Here is a 21,055-nt window from a genome sequence, read left to right as displayed (position 1 = left end):
CGTTTGAGTGGAACTCCGCTTTAAGCTACCACCTCCATCTTAAAGAGTGCTTGCTTACCAGCTTGCACGGACCTCCTATTATGGAAGGTCAGTGACACTTGTGACTCAAAACCCAGCTAGGGCCTTTATCTATCCAAGGGAACTTGTGGGGCATAGAGAACTACCCTCAAGATGGCACGATCACAGTAGATCCAGCTTACACGTACCTCTATTACGGAATGTCAGTGATACTTGCTGCTTAAAACCCAGCTGGGGCCTTTAACCAACCAAGAAAATTTATGGGGCACATAATGCTTTCTATGCATTAAGATAAAAAAAAAAAACTCTGTACAGTATGTGGCAGCCCCCTCAGCCCCCCTAATACTTACCTAAGCCCCATCTGTATCCAGCGATATCCATGAGTCCCTCGGCCGTTCAGGACTCTCTATTCCGATTGACTAACACACATTGGCTCCCGCTACTGTTGAAGTCAGTTAGCCAATCAGGAGAGAGAGGGGGGTGGGGCCGAACAGTACCTCTGTGTCTGAATGGACACACGGAGCTGCAGCTCGGCTCGGGTGTCCCCATAGCAAGCTGCTTGCTGTGGGGGCACTCGACAGGAGGGAGGGGCCAGGAGCAGCAAAGAGGGACCTGGGAAAAGGAGGATACGGGCCACTCTGTGCAAAACCAACTGCACAGAGGAGGTAAGTATAAAATGTTTGTTATTTCTTTCTATCACAATTGAACTTTTTATTTCATTTATCTCATGTTTTCACTTGTTTTTAGCGCAACTCTATATACACGATTGTTTTTTTGAGACTGTGCATATCTCACAGCACAGTTGCTGCTTTCTAAATGTAATACTATATAGGATTTATAGCGCAGTTAGCCACCTTTGTTAAAATCTTATTGTAAGCCTTCTTCCTGGAAAACCCATGTCTTTAGATGTCACCATATCACATCCCAGTCACAGGCTGTAAATAACCTGAAATTGTTTTGCCGATACAGATCATGAGATAACAGAGGTTTTATGGTTAAGGAGCCATAATAGTCTTGGCTGACAAATGAAAAACCCTTATTCGGTGAAATATTACACAATGTATGGGTTGCAGCCCAGGAGGAGTGTCCCATGACCCCTCCAGATACCATCAAAGGTCAGCCAGCCACCTGCCCCACAGGATAATTAAATACAAGCAGGAGCCTTCCTTATGATAAAGGATTCGAACATGTAAAGCTTTACATACCTTCATCTGAATTATTTAGAAACACATTTGAGAAATCACAAAGTAGTAAGCATTTATGTAACAGATTTACTTTAAATACAGTAAAAATGACAGCTCCTGGGTATATATTGAGGACAATGGTGATGACCTTGCCAATACATGAAAGCTCTCCATGTGTAGACTACAAAGTGACCACCTACGTAGGGGGCCCAATCTGTAATAATCACTGTAAAAAGACAGCTGGGACCACAGCTCAGACTGCTTTAATTCCCCAAACCATCTCTATATTCAGATTATCTGTATAAAAAGATCACGCCGCACTGGCAGATGTTCACAATCTTTTCACACATACGGCACCATGAACCTGGTGTGTCTATTGTATAGATTGTAAGATAGGTAGAAGCGAGCTGAATAAGGCAAAGAGCAATACGCCTAATATAATGTGACATAGAACTCAACTTTCATTGTCCTTTTCTAGATTTGACCTGGAGCCAGAATGGCTGCCATAGGATACCCATCTTTACACAATAAATGCTATTAAAGCCACCTTATTGCAGCACCCCCAAATGTCACCATAATAAATGTACTAGTGCAATGGAATTTAAGATACAGCCAATAAATGGATTTACCGGTTAGTGAGGAAAATCTGAAGTGCCATGCTTACCAAGCACTGTTATTACAAAACCTACATTCTTTTTAGAGCCGGTTCACACTGGGGCGACTTGTCAGGTGACCTGGTCGCCTGACAAGTCACCGCGGGTCGCCTGCCATAGATTAGCACAGGACCCGTTCTAATAGGAATGACACAAGTCGCTCCGGCTTAGAAAAAGGGTCCTGAGCTACTTTGGGGCGGCCTGGAGCGACCTGCATTGACTTCAATGATATGAAGTCCGTGCATGCCGCTCCGAGGTCGCGGTGCAAGCTGCGCAACGCAACTTCACAGGTCGCCCCGGCAAGTCGGGTCGCGCCTATGTGAACCGGCTCTTAGAGTTCAACAAATTTGATCATCAATATGGAATGCGCTGTACGTGAAAACAAGCAATAATTTGACATAACCTCTCTCATCAAAAACAAAGTCCAATTGCTATTGGTTACTGCACACCATATAAATCTCCCCAAACAGGCAACGGTTGTGCTGGTACATTTTTAAAGCTAAAGCTGGGTTTACACTAGATTTTTGAACGAATGTCTGTAGAAATAATAGTACAAACATCTTTGAAGCTGTCAAAAATCATATTAACGACTTTATGGTTAATGAGAAATTGACAGCCATATTATCAGACACCCATGAAAAATTTTTTTGGATTTGGCAACCTTGGATTGCCCACACACAGCCATCTTGATAGGAAAATACTCTTCTGACGATCTAGTGATCCCTTGTCCTGGACTCCGTTTCTTCTCCCCCCCCCCCCCTACCCCTTTCTCTTCTTTTCTTATTCTGCCTCCTTTTTTCCCCGCTTCTCCTGCCTTATTTCTGGTTACCTTACCAGTCATGTCCAAAGTCCGGCCCCCAGTCCAGTTGCGGCCCGTCCTTTAGTTTTATACGGCCCCCTGAGACACTGCTGACTTTTGTCAATTAATTTCTCACTGAGACTCCTCACATCCCTGCCCCGATGCCGATGCGATGGCTGGGGGGCGGGGCCTCTGGCCTCCCTCGGCAGCTCCCGAGTCCCGCTCCGCACCCCCGCTCGGCTCTATCTGCCCGGCGCCACCCACGACTGCGCGGGAGTGCAGAATGAATTTGAAAATTGCATGCCTTCTCGCCTTCACCGCACACAGCCACCTGTAGGAGCCGACCGAGGATCTTGTGGAGCTGACCGAGGAGATGTCACTTCTACAATCCTACTGCCCGTTTCTGTAAGTTTGATATATATATATGTGTGTGTGCGTGTGTGTATGCATGTGTGTGTGTGTGTGTGTGTGTGTGTGTGTGTATGCATGTGTGTGTGTGTATGTATGTATGTATGGAGCTGACCAAGGAGGTGTCACTTCTAAAATCCTACTGCCTGTTTCTGCAAGTGTGATTTTATTCATAAAGTACTGATGCTTATTATTTTCCTTTCATGTATGTATGTATGTATGTATGTATGTATGTATGTAATTTTGATGGTTCAAATGTCAGGCAAAATGGTCGGCCCTCACGCATGTTCACTTCATCAAATCTGGCCCTCTTTGAAAAAAGTTTGGACACCACTGCCTTACACGATAATCTGGCCGCCAGGCTTTTTCTGACACTTGTTGCTAACAAGTTAAAATTAGTATTTTTTGCTAGAAAATTACTTAGAACCCCCAAACATTGTATATATATATATATATATATATATATATATATATTCTTTTTAGCAGAGACCCTAAAGAATAAGATGGCAGTCGTTGCAATATTTTATGTCACACTGTATTTGCACAGCGGTCTTTCAAATGCACTTTTTTGGGAAAATTTGCTTGCACTTTTTTGGGTATTGAGCACAAGCTGTAAGCCCTCGTTCACATAGAGGCGACCTGGTCGCCTCACAGGTCGCCGCAGGTCGCCTTCCATAGGGAAGCTGCGGACCCGTTCTAATAGGAGCGACACAAGTCGCTCCGACTTAGAAAAAGGGTCCGGAGCTTCTTTGGGGCGACCAGGAGGCGACCGCCATAGACTTCAATGTTATGAAGTCCGTGGCGGCCGCTCCTAGGTCGCGTCGCGCTGCTCGCACCGCAATCTCGGAGGTCGCCACCCGAAGTCGGATCGCCCCTATGTGAATGGGGGCTAAATACTTATGTACATGGGATTTGTTTCGTTTTTTATTTTTTATATAAATATTTGCATAGAATTCAAACAAACTTCTTTCTAGGATTGGCTATGGGACAACTCTGTGAATGTCCTTGAGTGGCCAAGCCAGAGCCCAGACTTCAACCCGGTTGAACATCTCTGAAGAGATCTGAAAATGGCTGCGCATCTACGCTCCCCATCCAACCTCACGACGCTTGAGAGATCCTGCAAAGAAGAATGAGCAAAACTGCCAAAAATTAGGTGTGCCAAGCTTGTAGCATCATACTCAAAAAGACTTGAGGCTGTAATTGGTGCCAAAGGTGCTTCAACAAAGTATTGAGCAAAGGCTGTGAATACTTCTCTACATGGGATTTTTACTTTTAATAAATCTGCAAATATTTCAAGCAAACTTATTTCACGTTGTCATTTTGTCATTATGGGGTATTGTTTGTAGAACTTTTGAGGAAAATAATGAATTTAATCTATTTTTGAAAAAGGCTGTAACATAAAACGTGGAAAAGTGAAGAGCTGTGAATACTTTCCAGATGCACTGTACTTAAAATTGCAATGGTACCAAAAAGAAAAGAAAATGGCAGAAAAAAAAATGCCAAAAGATTTGCAATTCTGTCCAGCCAGAATTGTGATATAGGCAACCCTAACAGACAGCATAAGTCAGTTCAGGGTCTTTACTTTTCTTCCGTGAAGTATGATAAAAGTTTGGTAATCTCACGCCCTCAAGCCTACTAACTGGACAATAAAGAAGAATCTCGTCACTCTGCACCCTCATCCTGCTAGCCAACCCCCAGTGTTAGACTGACAATTCTGAACAATATATTAGAGTCCTGATTGACTAACGCTTCTAGCTTTCCATCTCCCAACTTTAGTTCTGCAGTGAAGGGGGATTGCAGAGAGATATTATTATTATGTTGCATTTAAAAATGCATGTAAAGCGGTGTTAACCACTTAAGCCCTGGAAGATTTTACCCCCTTCCTGACCAGGGCCTATTTTGTGATTCGGCACTGCGTGACTTTAACGGACAATTGCACGGTCGTGCAAAGCTGTACCTAAACTAATTTACGTCCTTTTTTTCCCACAAACAGAGCTTTCTTTTGGTGGCATTTGATCACTTGTGCGATTTTTTGGTCATGCACTATAAACAAAAAAAGGAGCGACAATTTTGCAAAAACAACAATATTTTTCACATTTTTTTTTATAGGAAATCCCCCCCCAAAAAAATGTAAAAATCAAAATTTTTTAACATTTTTGGCCAATTTGTTTTCTGCTACATACGTTTGGTAAAAAAAAAAAAAAAAAAAAAAACAAAAGGCGTATTTTGATTGGTTTGTGCTAAAGTTATTGCGTTTACTAACCAATGGAAAGATTTTTGTAATTTTTGTTGTTTTTTTTTTTTAAACGAGTAATGGTGGCGATCTGAGATTTTTTTTGCGGGACTGCGACATTGCGGCGGACAGATCGGATCCTTGACTGACATTTGACACTTTTGGGGTTACCAGTGACATTACTACAGTAATCAGTGCTATACATATGCACTGTTACTGTAAAAATGACCCTGGGAGGGAAGGGGTTAACTTTATTGGGGAAGGAGGGGTTAAGTGTGTCCCTAGGGGCGTGTTTCTAACTGCGATTGGATGTGGCTTTACATGTAACAGCAGAGATCTATGGTCCTACATAGCAGGACCGTTAGATCTCTGCTGTTACACAGGGAAGAATGACAGGCGGCTTTGTTTACATCAGCCGCATGCCTTTCTCCCTTCACAGCGGACGATCGCGAGTGACTGCTGGACATTGGGTCCGCCGGTCACACGCGCAGACTTGTTAGGGAACGAGCCGGGGCGGGAGCGCGCCTCCAGCGGCACACGCTCGCCCGCTATTGGCTCACAAGGCTAGTGACGTACCGATATGTCACTTTGCCTGGCCGGGGCTGACCGCCGCAGTATATGTACTTGCGGCGGTCGGCAAGCGGTTAAACCCAAAACCAAAAATGGATTTTATTGCAGCTTACCAATCATTAGATGTGGTGGCTGCATCAGTTTTCTTTCCCCTTTGTTTTCACCTGATGATCTGGCCAATAACACACCACACTGGAGGAATGAGAAAAGGAGGCACAGCAGGCAGCAGCATTGTCAGTCTGGAAGGGGGGGGGGGGGGGGGGAAGTATTGTTAAATGTATTAGCAGATTTAGAATCACTAACAAATTGAAACCAAACTCCAGCTCACATAATCTGTAACAGAAAACTTTTTTTTTTCCTTTTGGGATAAAGGTTGTGCATAAAGAAATAAAAGCTGATTATTGTAATCACCCCTGTCAGGGTTAAGTGGTTTGTCTCATCCCTGTAAACTGATACATTCTGCTGGAGAGCTTGTGCTGTGAAAAAACAGCAGACATGCAATCTGGATTACCGGGTGAAAATGAAAGAAAGAAGGCCTAAAAAAGGAAACCAATACAACCACAACATCTAAGAATTGGTAAACTGCAGTATAAAAAAAAAAAAAAAAAAAATAGCTTTTGGGTTTAATATTGCTTTAACCACTTGCCGCCTGTGTTATAGCCGAAGGATGGCTACAGTGCGGGTTTCCAATGCCGGGAGGGCGTCCATGGACATCCTCCCGTGATTGGGCAGGCGGCATGCTTTGTGATCACGAGTCCTTTGGATTTGGCTGATCACAGATCGGGGTAAAGGGCCAATGACAGCGGCCCTTTACCACATCATCAGCTGTTAGCCAATAGCAGCTGATCACAGAATGTAAACACAAGCCAGTTATCGATTTTTCTCTCCGACAGCGTCAGAGATGACGTCTTCCTGGGATACAGCATCTGGTAAGCAGATCTGCATGGTGTGGTGAAAATTGCACTACGGTGGAGGACAGCACATCACGGGCTTACTTCCTTTATATATTAACTTCTGCACTGTATTATTATATTGGGACTTTCTGTTCATTTCAGTTTATGGACTCTTTATCACATTCGATCTTGGAGATTATCACACCTAATTTATTATTAGTTACTGAGTTTTTCACTGATATGTTTTATTTACCACTTGTGTTTGTGCACATATATTATGTTTGATGATTATATTTATTCATCACTTTCAATTGTTTAGCGCAGCTTTTTTTTTTTTTTACTTGTATATCTATTTGTGTTATCTCACTATAAGCTGCAGCTTACGGATTTAGTGTATTAGGGCAGTTATGCATTGCTGTATAATGCTGTACATTTACTAGCTCAATAAATGACAGAAGGAAATGCGTTTATTTTTTTGCCCAACATTCTTATAATTTATTTATTTATTTTTTTTTCAGATATACTAGATTGATAAAAGAACTCTTATGCCTCGTACACACGCACCGATTGTTGGCCGTAAATTTTCGGCCAACGTCCGATCGGCCGATTGTCGGCTTGTTAGTATGATGCTTCCGACAACCGACTGCGACTTTTCGGCCAAACAAAATCTGGTGTGCAGGCTATAAAATTTTTGTTGGCCGTCAGCAGAACGGCCGATTGTTCCTCAGTCAGTACAGATTTCGGCAGACAAAAATGTGATGATCAAGACTGGGCATGCTCAGAGAAGAAAAAACACACGGAAAGTAGACCAGCACATGACATCACTTCTGCAGTTGGTTGTTGTTGGCCGACAAAATTCGTGTGCAGTCTAGAGCACATTTTAACCAACACAACAACACTGGACAAAAGACGGCCGATCGGTCGGCCAACAATCGGTGCGTGTGTACGAGGCTTAAGGCCCCTTTACACGATCGGACTGATCTGGTCCATGTGTCCGTTTTTCAGGCGGACCCGATCATGCCACCCATTCTCCTCTATGGGGGGAGGCGACAAAATCTGCTGAAAACAGACGTATGGTGATACTTTCGCCATTCATCCAGCGGGTCAGGGAGTGGGACTCTAACATGTACGTCTATGCACAGTGAGCGGAAATGGACCCGTCATCCGCCTACTTAGTGGTGGGGATCAGCGTGGTCAGTCAAAATGGATCGGCTCCGTGTGAAAGGAGCCTAAGGCTTCATTCACACTTGGCGTTTTGGGATCTTGGGCAGAATCGCTGCGATTCTTTGGGCGATCTCAAAATGCACTACAATCTCAAAATGCAGATTCAGGTGCCAATATTTTAAATTTATTGCACAGCAATTGCATCACATGAAGCTTAATTGCCCAAAAAAAGGAGCAGGAGCTTCTTTTGGGCGACATGCGATTTGCCGCGATTGTTCCGCATCAAATTTTAGGTGCCATTGAAAAATTATGGCACTTAAACCTGCGTTTTGTGATTGTAGGACATTTTGAGATTACATAGTTGGTGAGGTTGAAAAAAAGACTTCAGTCCATCCAGTTCAACCCATAATGTGTGTTTACTGCTAACTGTACATCATATACCCCTGTATGTTGTGGTCTTTAAAGGTGCCCATCTAATAGTTTTTTTAAACTATAGATGCTCCCTGCAGATAGCACTGCTTGTGGAAGAGAATTCCACATCCTTACTGCTCTGGATAAGGGTAAAAAAAAACCCTTATGTGTAAGGTTAAACCTCTTTTCTTCTAGTTTTGGTGAGTGGCCACGTGTCTTATTGTATTCCCTTTTTCTGAAAAGTTTGTTCCTTATGCTAAGGTCACCAGTACAGTATTTGTACATTGATATCATATCCCCCCTCAATCGTCTCTTCTCCAGAGAGAATAGGTTCAGTGCTTGTAGTCTTTCCTCATAGCTGATGTCCTCCATTCCCCTAATTATTTTTGTTGCCCTTCTCTGGACTTTCTCCAGTTCCAGCACATCCTTCCTCAGGACCGGTGCCCAGAACTGGACAGCATACTCCAGATGTGGCCGGACCAGAGTCCTGTAGAGTGGGAGAATAATCTCTTTATTTCTGGAGTGAATCCACTTTTTTATACATCCCAGTATTCTGTTGGCTTTGCTTGCAGCTTCTTGGCATTGCATGCCACTGCCAAGCCTGTTGTCCACTAGGACCCCCAGGTCCCCCTTTACCATCTTAGTTTCACGCAGAGGTTCCCCTCCTAGCGAGTAACTTGCGCTCGTATTTCTGAAACCCAAGTGCATTACCTTACATTTTTCAACATTAAACCTCATCTGCCATGTAGCTGCCCACCCCATTATTTTGTTCCGGTCTGCTTGTAAGGTTACAACGTAACGTGTAGATGATATTGGCCTGCTTAGCTTTGTATCGTCAGCAAATACCGAGATTGTGCTGGATATCCCCTCTAGGTCGTTTACGAGTAGATTAAACAGGATTGGTCCCAGGACAGATCCTTGGGGGAACCCCACTTTCCACACCCGCCCAATCCGAGTACTCCCCATTGATCATTTATTTATTGCCGGTAGAATCACAGAGATCCCAAAACGCAAAGTGTGAATGGGGCCTTAGCAACATTGACACTTTCCCCTACCTATTATAAACCAGTTTTCAAAATTCAAAATTTGGAAAAAACGTATTGTACGGATACAAGTGAATAATAAAACAAGACCCTATGTGAAAATCACAGAAAATTAAAAATACCAGCAACGTAATCAAGTATCTGCTAAATGAAGTGAAAATTCTTTATATCACTTATGGCTCGCTAGAACATAAAACAACGGAAAATCTAAAAAATCCTTTTTTAACATTATTTGTATCATTTTGGACAATACCAAACCCCACAGCTGCGATGTACATAGACAACAAAGATAGGATCTGTAAAGGCTTCACAGCCTGATCTTAGATAACGATAAAGAGAACATCCCTTAGGAGGATCAATCATGAAGGAAACCTCCATAGACAGGGCAGATAAATGAGTCTTTACAAATGACTGGTAATGAGGTCTTAAAAATCCCCCGTGTATCTCTGGAGAGGGAATTAAATGAAGCCAAGCCGCTCCTGATGCCATTATAAATCTAGACACAGCAGACTTCTTAAATATGCCCGAGACTGGCTGCAAATAATGATATTTATGAGCAATAATGTGTAGCTACATGGTCAACATTATTGGATTTTTCATGATCAATAGTCTACAAAAAACAAACTACTCGTACATTAATTCTGCGTTTCCTGCTGGGTTTACGTGTGGTTAGACAATGTGAAAAACAGGTACAATTAGAATTAATGTGGTTAACATTTTGAACAATAAATTAGGTTAAAAATAGGAAAGGTAAAACTGCACGAGAACCCCCCCACCCAGACCACCATCCTCCCCCTCCTTAGTGTGGAGTGAAAAGAGAGTGACACCTGCAGCAATGGGGATCCTAGCCATTCCATTCACATAGAATTGTCTTATGTTAAAAATGAACCTGTTTAAGTAGACTTACCCCCCTGCCCCAGTCTAAGATGATTAATGGCCCACTAGAATAAAATCACTGAATGCTCTAGGGATCCAGCATTGTCCTGCAGGCAATCCGCCTACATTTACCACCAAGTCAATAATGGTTACTAGAGGTGCGCCGAATGGAAATTTTGGTGCCGAAACCGAAAATGCAGGATGGACTTGGCTGAAAACCAAAACCAAAAAAATGACAGTTTTTAAAAAAGATTTATATTTTTATAAAAATAAATTGTATTATTTTTGACTTTTTAATGAATGTCATGAATTTAAAGAGGTTGTAAACCCCCAACATTTTTTTTTTTGCCACCTGCAAGAGAAACACATAATGAGCTAGTATGCATCGCATACTAGCTCATTATGCAATACTTACCTTAGAACGAGCCCCCGCCGTGCTGTCCGCTTACCTGCATGACGGGCGACATGTCCAGTCGCCCGTCTTCCGGGATCGCGGCATCCGGCCATCTGATTGGCCGGAGCCACGGTGACGTCACTCCCGCGCACGCGCGCGGGAGCCGACGGTCACGGCATGGGGCTCTGAAGGAACGGCACCAGCGGCCATTCCTTCAGAGCACATGCGCAAGTGACAATCACTGGATGCATGTAAGGTAAATATCTCCTAAACTGTACATGTTTAGGAGATATTTACAGTACCTATAGGTAAGCCTTATTATAGGCTTACCTATAGGCAGTGGCGGCTGGTGCTCAAAATTTTTGGGGGGGGGGGGCGAAAAAAGAAAAATGTAATAGGTATTGCTTCGCGCCAAAAAACGCAGTAAAAAAAATTGCGTGACTTTGAAGTCATGGTACAGGCATGGCAGAGGTGATGGTATAGGCATGGCACAGATATGGTATAGGCATGTCACAGGTCATGGTACAGGAGATGGTATAATGCCCCCTTTCAATGCAGAGACCAGCGTATATGCCCCCTTTCAATGCAGAGACCAGCGTGCGTGACCCCTTCAATGCAATAAATACTGTGCTGTGACCCCTTCAATGCAATAAATACTGTGCTGTGACCCCTTCAATGCAATAAATACTGTGCTGTGACCCCTTCAATGCAATGAACACTATGCTGTGCCCCCTCCAATGCAATAAACACTGTGCTGTGCCCCCACAATGCAGAGTTCAGCGTGCGTGCCCCTTCAATGCAACTGTGCTGTGCCCCCTTCAATGCAATGAACACTGTTCCGTGCCCCCATCAATGCAGAGTTCAGCGTGAGAGCCCCTTTCAATGCAGAGTCCCCAATCACTGCAGAGCGCCACAGCATTGTCCCCAATGATTGCAGAGTGCCCACAGCATTGTACCCCAATGATTGCAGAGTGACCACAGCATTGTACCCCAATGATTGCAGAGTGCCCACAGCATTGTACCCCAATGATTGCAGAGTGACCACAGCATTGTCCCCAATGATTGCAGAGTGACCACAGCATTGTACCCCAATGATTGCAGAGTGACCACAGCATTGTACCCCAATGATTGCAGAGTGCCCACAGCATTGTACCCCAATGATTGCAGAGCGCCACAGCATTGTACCCCAATGATTGCAGAGCGCCACAGCATTGTACCCCAATGATTGCAGAGCGCCACAGCATTGTACCCCAATGATTGCAGAGCGCCACAGCATTGTACCCCAATGATTGCAGAGTGCCCACAGCATTGTACCCCAATGATTGCAGAGTGCCCACAGCATTGTACCCCAATGAGTGCAGAGTGCCACAGCACTCCCGCGTGGTCACGGACCCCCCCGCGCGTGTGACCGGCGGACCCGATGTCCGCCGGTCACTCTGCGATCGCCGCTGCAGAGGGAGAAAGTCAGGCAGCTTGTGTAAACAAGCCGCCTGTCATTCTCCCCTGTGTAGGAATAGTGATCACACGGTTCTACTATGTAGAACCGTTGATCACTGTTTCTACAGCTCAACAGACAGCCAATCACAGTTAGAATCCCGCCCCTAGGGACACACACAGCCCCTCCCTCTCAAATAAAGTTAACCCCTCCACTACCAGTGTAATTTTGCAGTAACAGTGCATATGTATAGCACTGATTACTGCAGTAATGTCACTGGTAACCCCAAAAGTGTCAAAAATGTCAGTCAAGGGTCCGATCTGTCCGCCAAAATGTCGCAGTACCGCAAAAAAACGCAGATCGCCGCCATTACGCATAAAAAAAAAAAAAAAAAAAAAAAAAACAACAAAAATGACAAAAATCTTTCCCTTTGTTAGTAAACGCGATAACTTTTGCGCAAACCAATCAAAATACGCTTTTTGAGATTTTTTTTACCAAACATATGTAGCATAAAACAAATTGGCCGAAAATGTTAAAAAATTTTGATTTTTACATTTTTTTGGGGGGGAATTTCATATAAAAAAAATGTGAAAAATATTGTTATTTTTGCAAAATTGACGCTCTTTTTTTGTTTATAGCGCATGATCAAAAAAAAAAAAAAAAAAAAAAAAAAAAAAAAATCGCACAGGTGATCAAATACCACCAAAAGAAAGCTCTGTTTGTGGGCAAAAAAGGACGTCAAATTCGTTTAGGTACAGCGTCGCACGACCGCGCAATTGTCCGTTAAAATCACGCAGTGCCGAATCGCAAAATACCCCCTGGTCAGGAAGGGGGTAAAATCTTCCGGGGCTTAAGTGGTTAAAATTAGGCAGGGCCGTATCGCAAAAAAATGGCCTGTCAAAAAGGGGGTAAAACCTTCCGGTCCACAACTGGGTAAAGTGGTTCTAAAGGCTCAAGGTTGTTTTACCTTCATGCATTCTATGCTTGAAGGTTAAAAAAAAAAAAAAAAAAAAAAAAAAAAAAAACACCTTCTCTGTGCAGCAGCCTTACCGAATACCTGAGTCGGATCTCCCATCTTGCGCTGTGCATGAGAGCCTCGACTCTCTGGGGACTCTCCCTCCTCATTGGCTGAGACAGCAATCAATCAGCCAATGAGTCAATGAGGAGAGAGAGGGGGGCGGGCCGAGCCACGGTTCTGTGGACATGCAGAGCAGCGGCTCGGGTACCCACATAGCAAGCTGCTTGCTCTGGGGGGCACTCGGTAGAAGGGAGGGGCCAGAAGCGCTGGCGGAGGACCTGAGAAGAGGCGTATCGGGGCTTCTCTGTGCAAAACCACTGCACAGAGCAGGTAAGTATAACATCTTTAATATTTTAATGTAAAATAATACAAAGCTTTAATATCACTTTAAGACCCCATTCAGACTAGCACGACTTGTCAGGTGACTTGTCAGCCTGACAAGTCGCGCTCGGTTGCTCGCCATTGATTAGCACAGGACCCGTTCTAATAGGAGTGACACAAGTCGCTCCGACTTAGAAAAAGGGTCCTGTACTACTTTGGGGCGACCTGGGAGCGACTTGCATAGACTTCCATTATGTAAAGTCCCTGCAAGTCGCGCCGAAGTCACGGTGCCCTCGAAGTCGGATCGCGCCAGTCTGAATGGGCAGTAATAAGGCACGTATCACAACAAGCATCAATGCATGTGTACAGCTTTGCCATGGTTTTTAATTGTCTAGTTCACACCCACGCTCTGGGTTACCATGCGTTGACTAAAAGAGTGCATGTGTGGTTTTTAGAGCAGCAATATGCATTTTTGGCTCCACTGATTTCAACAGCAAAGCATGAAAACTCATGCATTTTAGTGCGTTTCTAGCACATGGTAACCAGTCCCTCCCATAGCAACCTCAACTTTACGCAACATTTTATTGGCTGACAGAACCCAACACAGTATCACAGAACGCATAAAGACCCACATAAAACATAAAAAGTGCATAAAATTCATAAAGCACACAGGGGTTTAATTTACTAAAACTGGAGCACTCAGGATCTGGTGCTGTTCATGGTAGCCAATCAGCTTCTAACTTCAGCTGATTGCTTTCTATGCAGAGCTGCATCAGATTTTGCACTCTCCAGTTTTAGTAAATTAACCCCACAGATAGGTGTGAACCCAAATGTAGCAAAGAGAAGTATCCTGCGCTAAGTGTATCGTATACTAATTACAAAAATGTTTTGTGTGTAAAGCCCCGTACACACGTACCGATGGTCGGCTTACAAATGTTCCTCTTTTCTCCCCGGGATGTCGGTGTCTGCTGAAAAGTGCAAAGACAGCACAAGGACAGCACAAGAATTTTGTCCGCCGACTGCAGAAGTGATGTCATGTAATGGTTAACTTTCCCTGTGTTTTCTATTTTCTGAGCATGCCCAGTCTTGCAAATCTGCGGTCTGTCGGCCGAATTGTGTACTGACAGGCGAACAATCGTCCGTTCTGGTGTCGGCATACAAATATTTTCATGTTTGCACGAAAGACTTTTGTCCGCGGATTGTGCGCAGACATCTGTCGGAGGCACCATACTAACACGCGTACAATCGGCAGATCCTTCGTCCACCGACGTTTGTATGCCGACGATCGGTACGTGTGTACGGGCCTTAAGGCTCCATGTACACGGGACGCTAAAAAAAAGTCCCTTGAAATGCTGGAATTTTTAGGACGTTTAAAACGTCCGTTGTGTTGCGTTTGCACCCACGTTTAGCGGGCGTTTGCGTCTAAAACCGTTCCTAGAGGTCAAAAAAATCCTTCCCCTTTAAAATAGAAAAACGCGAGCGCTAAACACAGGTCATTGTGTTCGGCCGCGTTTTTGCGTTTGAAACGCCGGGAAACACACGTTTGAACGCAAATAATTGCTTTCCAAAAAACGTCCCTGAACTCAACTGCCTGCAAATGACTGTAAACGACCCTGTGTACATGGTCAGATAAGATAACATGGAGGTGGGATCAGGGGCTTCTGAAAAAAACGCCCAACTGCTCCTAAACGGCCGTTTACAAGTTGCAGTGTACATAGATAGACCCTAAGTAATGCAAACCAAAGACAGCTGCACTCATTGTATCTACCATAGAAATACAAAAATAAATATATAAAAAGGTGCACGTTGCCCTATCTAGTAAAAGTGTTTGAGCAATTTATAACATAATTCATATGCTAATAAGATAAATACAAAATTAATTACAAAATGAACCTATACAGTATCTCACAAAAGTGAGTACACCCTTCATATTTTTGTAAATATTTTATTATACCTTTTCATGTGACAACACTGAAGAAATTACACTTTGCTACAATGTAAAGTAGTGAATGTACAGCTTGTATAACTCTGCCAATTTTCTGTCCACTCAAAATAACTCAGCACACAGTCATTAATGTCTAAACTGCTGGCAACAAAAGTGAGTACACCCCTAAGTGGAAATGTCCAAATTGGGCCCAAAGTGTCTATTTTGTGTGGCCGTCATTATTTTCCAGCCCTGCCTTAACCCTCTTGGGCATGGAGTTCACTAGAGCTATACAGCTTGCCACTGGAGTCCTCTTCCACTCCTCTAAGATGACATCATGGGGCTGGTGGATGTTAGAGACCTTGCATTCTTCCACCTTTTTTTTTTTTTTTTTTGAGGATGCCCCACAGATACTCAATAGGGTTTAGGTCTGGAGACATGCTTGGCCAGTCCATCACCTTTACCCTCAGCTTCTTTAGCAAGGCAGTGGTAGTCTTGGAGGCGTGTTTGGGGTCGTTATGTTGGAATACTGCCTTGCAGCCCACTCACAGTATTTGTTGGTATTCATGGTTCCCTCAATTAATTGTAGCTCCCCAGTTACGGCAGCACTCATGCAGCCCCAAACCATGACACTCCCCCTACCATGCTTGACTGTAGGTAGGACACACTTGTCTTTGTACTCCTCACCTGGTTGCCACCACACATGCTTGACACCATCTGAACCAAATAAGTTTATCTTGGTCTCATCAGACCACAGGACATGGTTCCAGTAATCCAGGTCCTTAGTCTACTTGTCTTCAGAAAACTGTTTGCAGGCTTTCTTGTGCATCATCTTTAGAAGAGGCTTCATTCTGGGACAACAGTCATGCATACCAATTTGATGCAGTGTGCGGCGTATTGTCTGAGCACTGACAGACTGACCCCCCTATCCCTTCAACCTCTGCAGCAATGGCACTCATACGTCTATTACCCAAAGACAACCCCTGGATATGACGCTGAGCATGTACACTAAACTTCTTGGGTCGACCATGGCGAGGCCTGTTCTGAGTGGAACCTGTCCTGTTAAACCGCTGTATGGTCTTGGCCACCGTGCTGCAGCTCAGTTTCAGGGTCTTGGCAATCTTCTTATAGCCTAGGCCATCTTTATGTAGAGCAACAATTATTTTCTTCAAATCCTCAGATAGTTCTTTGCAATGAGGTGCCATGTTGAACTTCCAGTGACCAGTATGAGAGAGTGAGAGAGATAACACCAAATTTAACACACCTGCTCCTCATTCACACCTGAGACCTTGTAACATAATTATGAGTCACATAACACCGGGGAGGGAAATAGGCTAATTGGGCCCAATTTGGACATTTACTCACTTTTGTTGCCAGCGGTGTAGACATTAATGGCTGTGTGTTGAGTTATTTTGAGGGGACAGCAAATTTACACTGTTATGCAAGCTGTACACTCACTACTTTACATTGTAGCAAAGTGTCATTTCTTCAGTGTTGTCACAAGAAGATAGAAGATATAATAATATATTTCCAAAAATGTTAGGGGTGTACTCACATAAATAAATAGTTCCGTAATGCATAAAGTTCATAAACCGTGAAATCAATCCCAATGAAAGTGCCAGGAAAAACAAGGTGCTCTACTTGTGCATCAAAAATCCTTGTGCTTCCAGTGATCACCAGGGTGTGCTCCACCAACAGGGATAGTGATGTCTCTTACCAGACATTAGGACCTCTATAAAATGTCTGACTGTGCTTTAATGAAGAATTGGATGGATGGATGGATAAGATGCAGCTCAGCCCCAACCCAGGATCAGTTAGCGTACCCGACAGCCACACATATCCCCAGTAGGTGCTTTCCAAGCCGCCATCACACATTAAACGAAAGGCAATGTACTCGCACCAACAGATGAATCCAAACAATCACATGCAAAGAGGAAGAGAAGCGCTCATTGTGCAGTATTAAAAACTGTGTTTACTAGAGAGAAAAAAAAAACGGTTATCTACACCCCTGAAGCTGTTCCCTACGTGTTTCGTCCAAACGAATATCGTCACTGAGGCAACTCCATTTTTGATGCACAAGTAGAGCACCTTGTTTTTCACAACACTTTCATAAGGCCAGATTTCTTCACTGTTTATGAACTTTATGAATTACGGGACTATTTATTTAATATGATACATTTAGAAGTTCATTTATTAATTATGTATTTATTTTACTAGCATATAAATTGTGTTATAAATTGCTCACGCACTTTTCTAGATAGAGCAACATGCACCTTTTTAGATATCTATTTTGTATTGCTATGGTAGATAAAGTGAGTGAAGCTGTCTTTTTGGTTTAGATTACTTACACACAAAACATTTTTTTTAATTGGTTTATGATACACCTTAGCTTTTTATGTTAGACTTCGATAGCACAACATGCAGCTTTTTAGGTGTGAACCCAGCCTGAAATCATTATTAATTTTTGGGGAAACCCTACAAAAAATGACGTCAACAAGAGCAGGAAGTTAGAGATATTATTATTATTATTATAATATTATTAATAAAATAATAAATAAATTGGCATACCCAGAGTATGACACCCTGTGTGTCCTGTGCGATTCCGACGCACTGCGATTTTAGCTCATTCATTCGAAAGGACTAAAATCACGCCAGATCGCAGCAAAAGTAGTGCATGCACTACTTTACAAAACGCAGAGCAACCGGATCGCATGGTACTTTTGCGCCATGCGTCCTTGTGCATTACGTTACGACCTGCATTTGGGGTGTCGTTAGTATTGCATTGACACCTGCTGCAGATCGCAAGGGTAGTGCATTTTGAATGCAGTTCGGGAAATACGAACAGGGTGTGTGTTTCCAGCACTGTATCCTGGTGTAAACTGGCCCTTAAGGGCCATACACACTATACAATCTTCTTTAGATTTTTTCCTTCAGGCTTACCAAAACCATTTAACATGAGGTCAGACCTAAACACTTTCACTTTGTATGCAATCAGGCAGGCCCTTGCACTACATAGTTGAAGGTAAATCTAAAGGAAATCTGACAACAAAAGTTGTATAGTGTGTATCCAGCTTTAGATTGGGTCAAAAATTTTTATTTTTTTTTATTTAACCTTCTTAGCGGTATTCCCGAGCGTGGCTCGAGGTTAAATTTCAGAGCCAAAAGCGGTAACCCCGAGCCACACTCGGGGTACCGCCAGAAGCATCGCTGGATCCTGTAAGCAGGGTTACTTACCTTGTCACCGGGATCCAGCGATGTGTCCCGGCAGTGTATCTTCCTCCCGATCGTCTCCGTGCCCCGGCTTCCGTCTCCTGCGACGTGACGTACGCAGGGGGGTGGAACCGGCGGCAAATTCAAATGTAAAAACACACTGATACTATTCAAAATAAAAAAAAAATCATATTAGTTTGCCCCCCCAGTGCCCTCTCCTGCAGTTTTACTGGACACACACATATATATATATATATATATATATATATATATATATATATACATACATACACACACACATATACGTAATTCTTGTGAATGAGCAGCCCAAACCAACTGTATACATTTATTTTATATATATATATATATATATATATATATATATAATAAATGTATACAGTTGGTTTGGGCGGCTCATTCACAAGAATTACATGCAAAATAATGGTACCGCTTTCAGCACCTAAAATCCAAAAGAATCATACCGCCAAGGAGGTTAAATAGGATTTTTTTCATTTTTATCAAATTTTGTTCTATTAAAATGCTTTTGAGTAAAAAAAAATCTAAATCTAAAAATGAAAATCAATAAAAAAAAAAAAACTAAAGATAATTTTTTATTGAAGATACTTTAATAATTTTGTTTATTCAGCATGAAATGGAGCTTAGTTATGTAGCATGAGGCTAGAAATCCTGCATTATTTTTATTTTTGGAAAACTCATTCAATCTCTGCAAGCTGAAATAACATGTGCTGCAAGACTGAGTCCTTACGTTTAAAGAGCACCTGTCATTTCAGATCTATCATGCAAGCGCCTGTTAGGCTGGATACACACTATACAACTTTTGTTGTTAGATTACTTTAGATTTATCTTCAACTATGTAGTGCAAGGGTCTGCCAGATTGCATACAAATTGAAAGTGTTTAGGTCTGACCTCCTATTATAGGGTTTTGGTAAATCTAAAGGAAAAAAATCTAAAGAAAGATGTATAGTGTGAATCCAGCTTTAGCCGTCATCCACTCACCTGCTGCCGCCACGTCCCTCACCGTCGCATCAACAGCCATCGAAAGTGAATGGGACTGTCGGTGAGTCAACAGCGGGTCAAAGGAGGAGCCGCTGCGGGACAGGGATGACAGTTGCTCTTTAAAAATTTAAATTAATTAAAATGTAGGATTTAAATCGAGTTGATTTAAAACAATCCTTTTAACTAGTGATTTAAATTATGATTTAATTCGGGATTTAAATCGACTTGATTTAAATCAAATCCACCCTGGAGTGGGTCGTAGAAACTTTAAGCCGGTGGAGGGGGTAAACATTGGAGTTATTTTTTTATTCTTTCTGCTCTTTTATGCATGTAAGGTAAAAACAAAACAGACAACTTGAACTACAGACGTTGGTGGTAAAGGTATTTCAGAATTTTGTACTTACCCAAAAGGATCACCAACCACCAGGAAAGCTATGTCACTAACAGCGGCATCTCTGAGGATTTCGTCTGCGTCTTGTTCTACAGTTTCTCTGTCAGCCAGGATCAGCTCACGGCCATAATATTCCTCCTGAAGAAGTTGAGCAGATTAAAATAATACATAAATGAATGTTTAAGATGCAATCTCTTATAATGTTCCACTGTTTTCAGTAGAGATTACAAATCTATGCAGCTTTGGAAACGGACGATTCATTTTATTGTTTTACCTGTAGGTTAATATGGTCCCTTCAGAAGCCTTGCCAAAAAACTCCTAGTTAGCAACCCTCACGTCCCGCCTTGTTGCTAGGATGTGAAAGCGGTTATAGTGTTCACTCCTGCAATGCTGCCTGTGAAACTCTGCAGCCTTCAAACATCAGCCCTGTCAGTCTGTAATGTTGGCATTTAGGTGGGCGGCTGGGGGCGGTAAAAATACAGCCAGGTTCCACAGAACAGGTGTATTTGGGGGGAAATATTTTTTTTCATATCCAATTGTTTTAAAGATAGAGGCAGACATAGGACTAATTAATGTTAGAGAGGGTAAAGGTCTGCTTTAATGTCTAACCAAAGAAAAATGTTTTATTTTTGGTAGCGAGAGAGAACTCTTGCCAGTTTTTATTGCAGTCTGTGCCCCTTTTAGAGAGATTCACCCTCTATTAGTCCTGTATACTGGTTTCACCAAAAGTGAATGTAAATCCCAAATAGGGGTTGTCACTAGAACAGGAGTAGCAGAGAAATCTTCCACTGGGGACAACTAGTGATGAGCTCAGGTGTGTTTGGATTAGGAGCCAAACCCACATATGTGACCTCACCTGTAGGGGCCAATCATCTGCAGCCGTGGCTTACCCTCCCCCCATATCTACAAGGGGCATGTACACCCCAGCCGCAGATGTTCAGATCCTAGTCTGAACATGCCCAAGCTCATCACTAGTGACAGCCAGGGATCCCTCCACTTTGTAGGGACAGCTTCTTACTTCCTGTTTTTGCTATGAGACAGGAAGTGAAGGGAAATTTTCCCAATGGGACAAAAATGGCAAAAAAAAAAAAAA

The 21,055-nt window shown here is 42.9% G+C and overlaps 1 protein-coding gene across 1 annotated transcript in view; it reads right to left on the bottom strand.

Moving 5' to 3' along the window:
• Positions 1-21,055, bottom strand: part of DPH5 (diphthamide biosynthesis 5) — a 60,922-nt gene that overhangs the window by 38,349 nt on the left and 1,518 nt on the right. The window contains exon 2 of the mRNA XM_082266609.1: positions 19,976-20,100. Within this exon, the coding sequence (XP_082122735.1) occupies positions 19,976-20,100 (125 nt within the window). The remainder of the gene's footprint in view (positions 1-19,975; positions 20,101-21,055) is intronic.

This window comes from Pelophylax lessonae, assembly GCF_965119305.1.
Source record: "Pelophylax lessonae genome assembly, chromosome: 8".
In the NCBI taxonomy this organism is placed as follows: domain Eukaryota; kingdom Metazoa; phylum Chordata; class Amphibia; order Anura; family Ranidae; genus Pelophylax; species Pelophylax lessonae.
The sequence above is the reverse complement of the archived record's forward strand: the minus strand, read 5'-3'. Positions and strand labels throughout refer to the sequence as shown.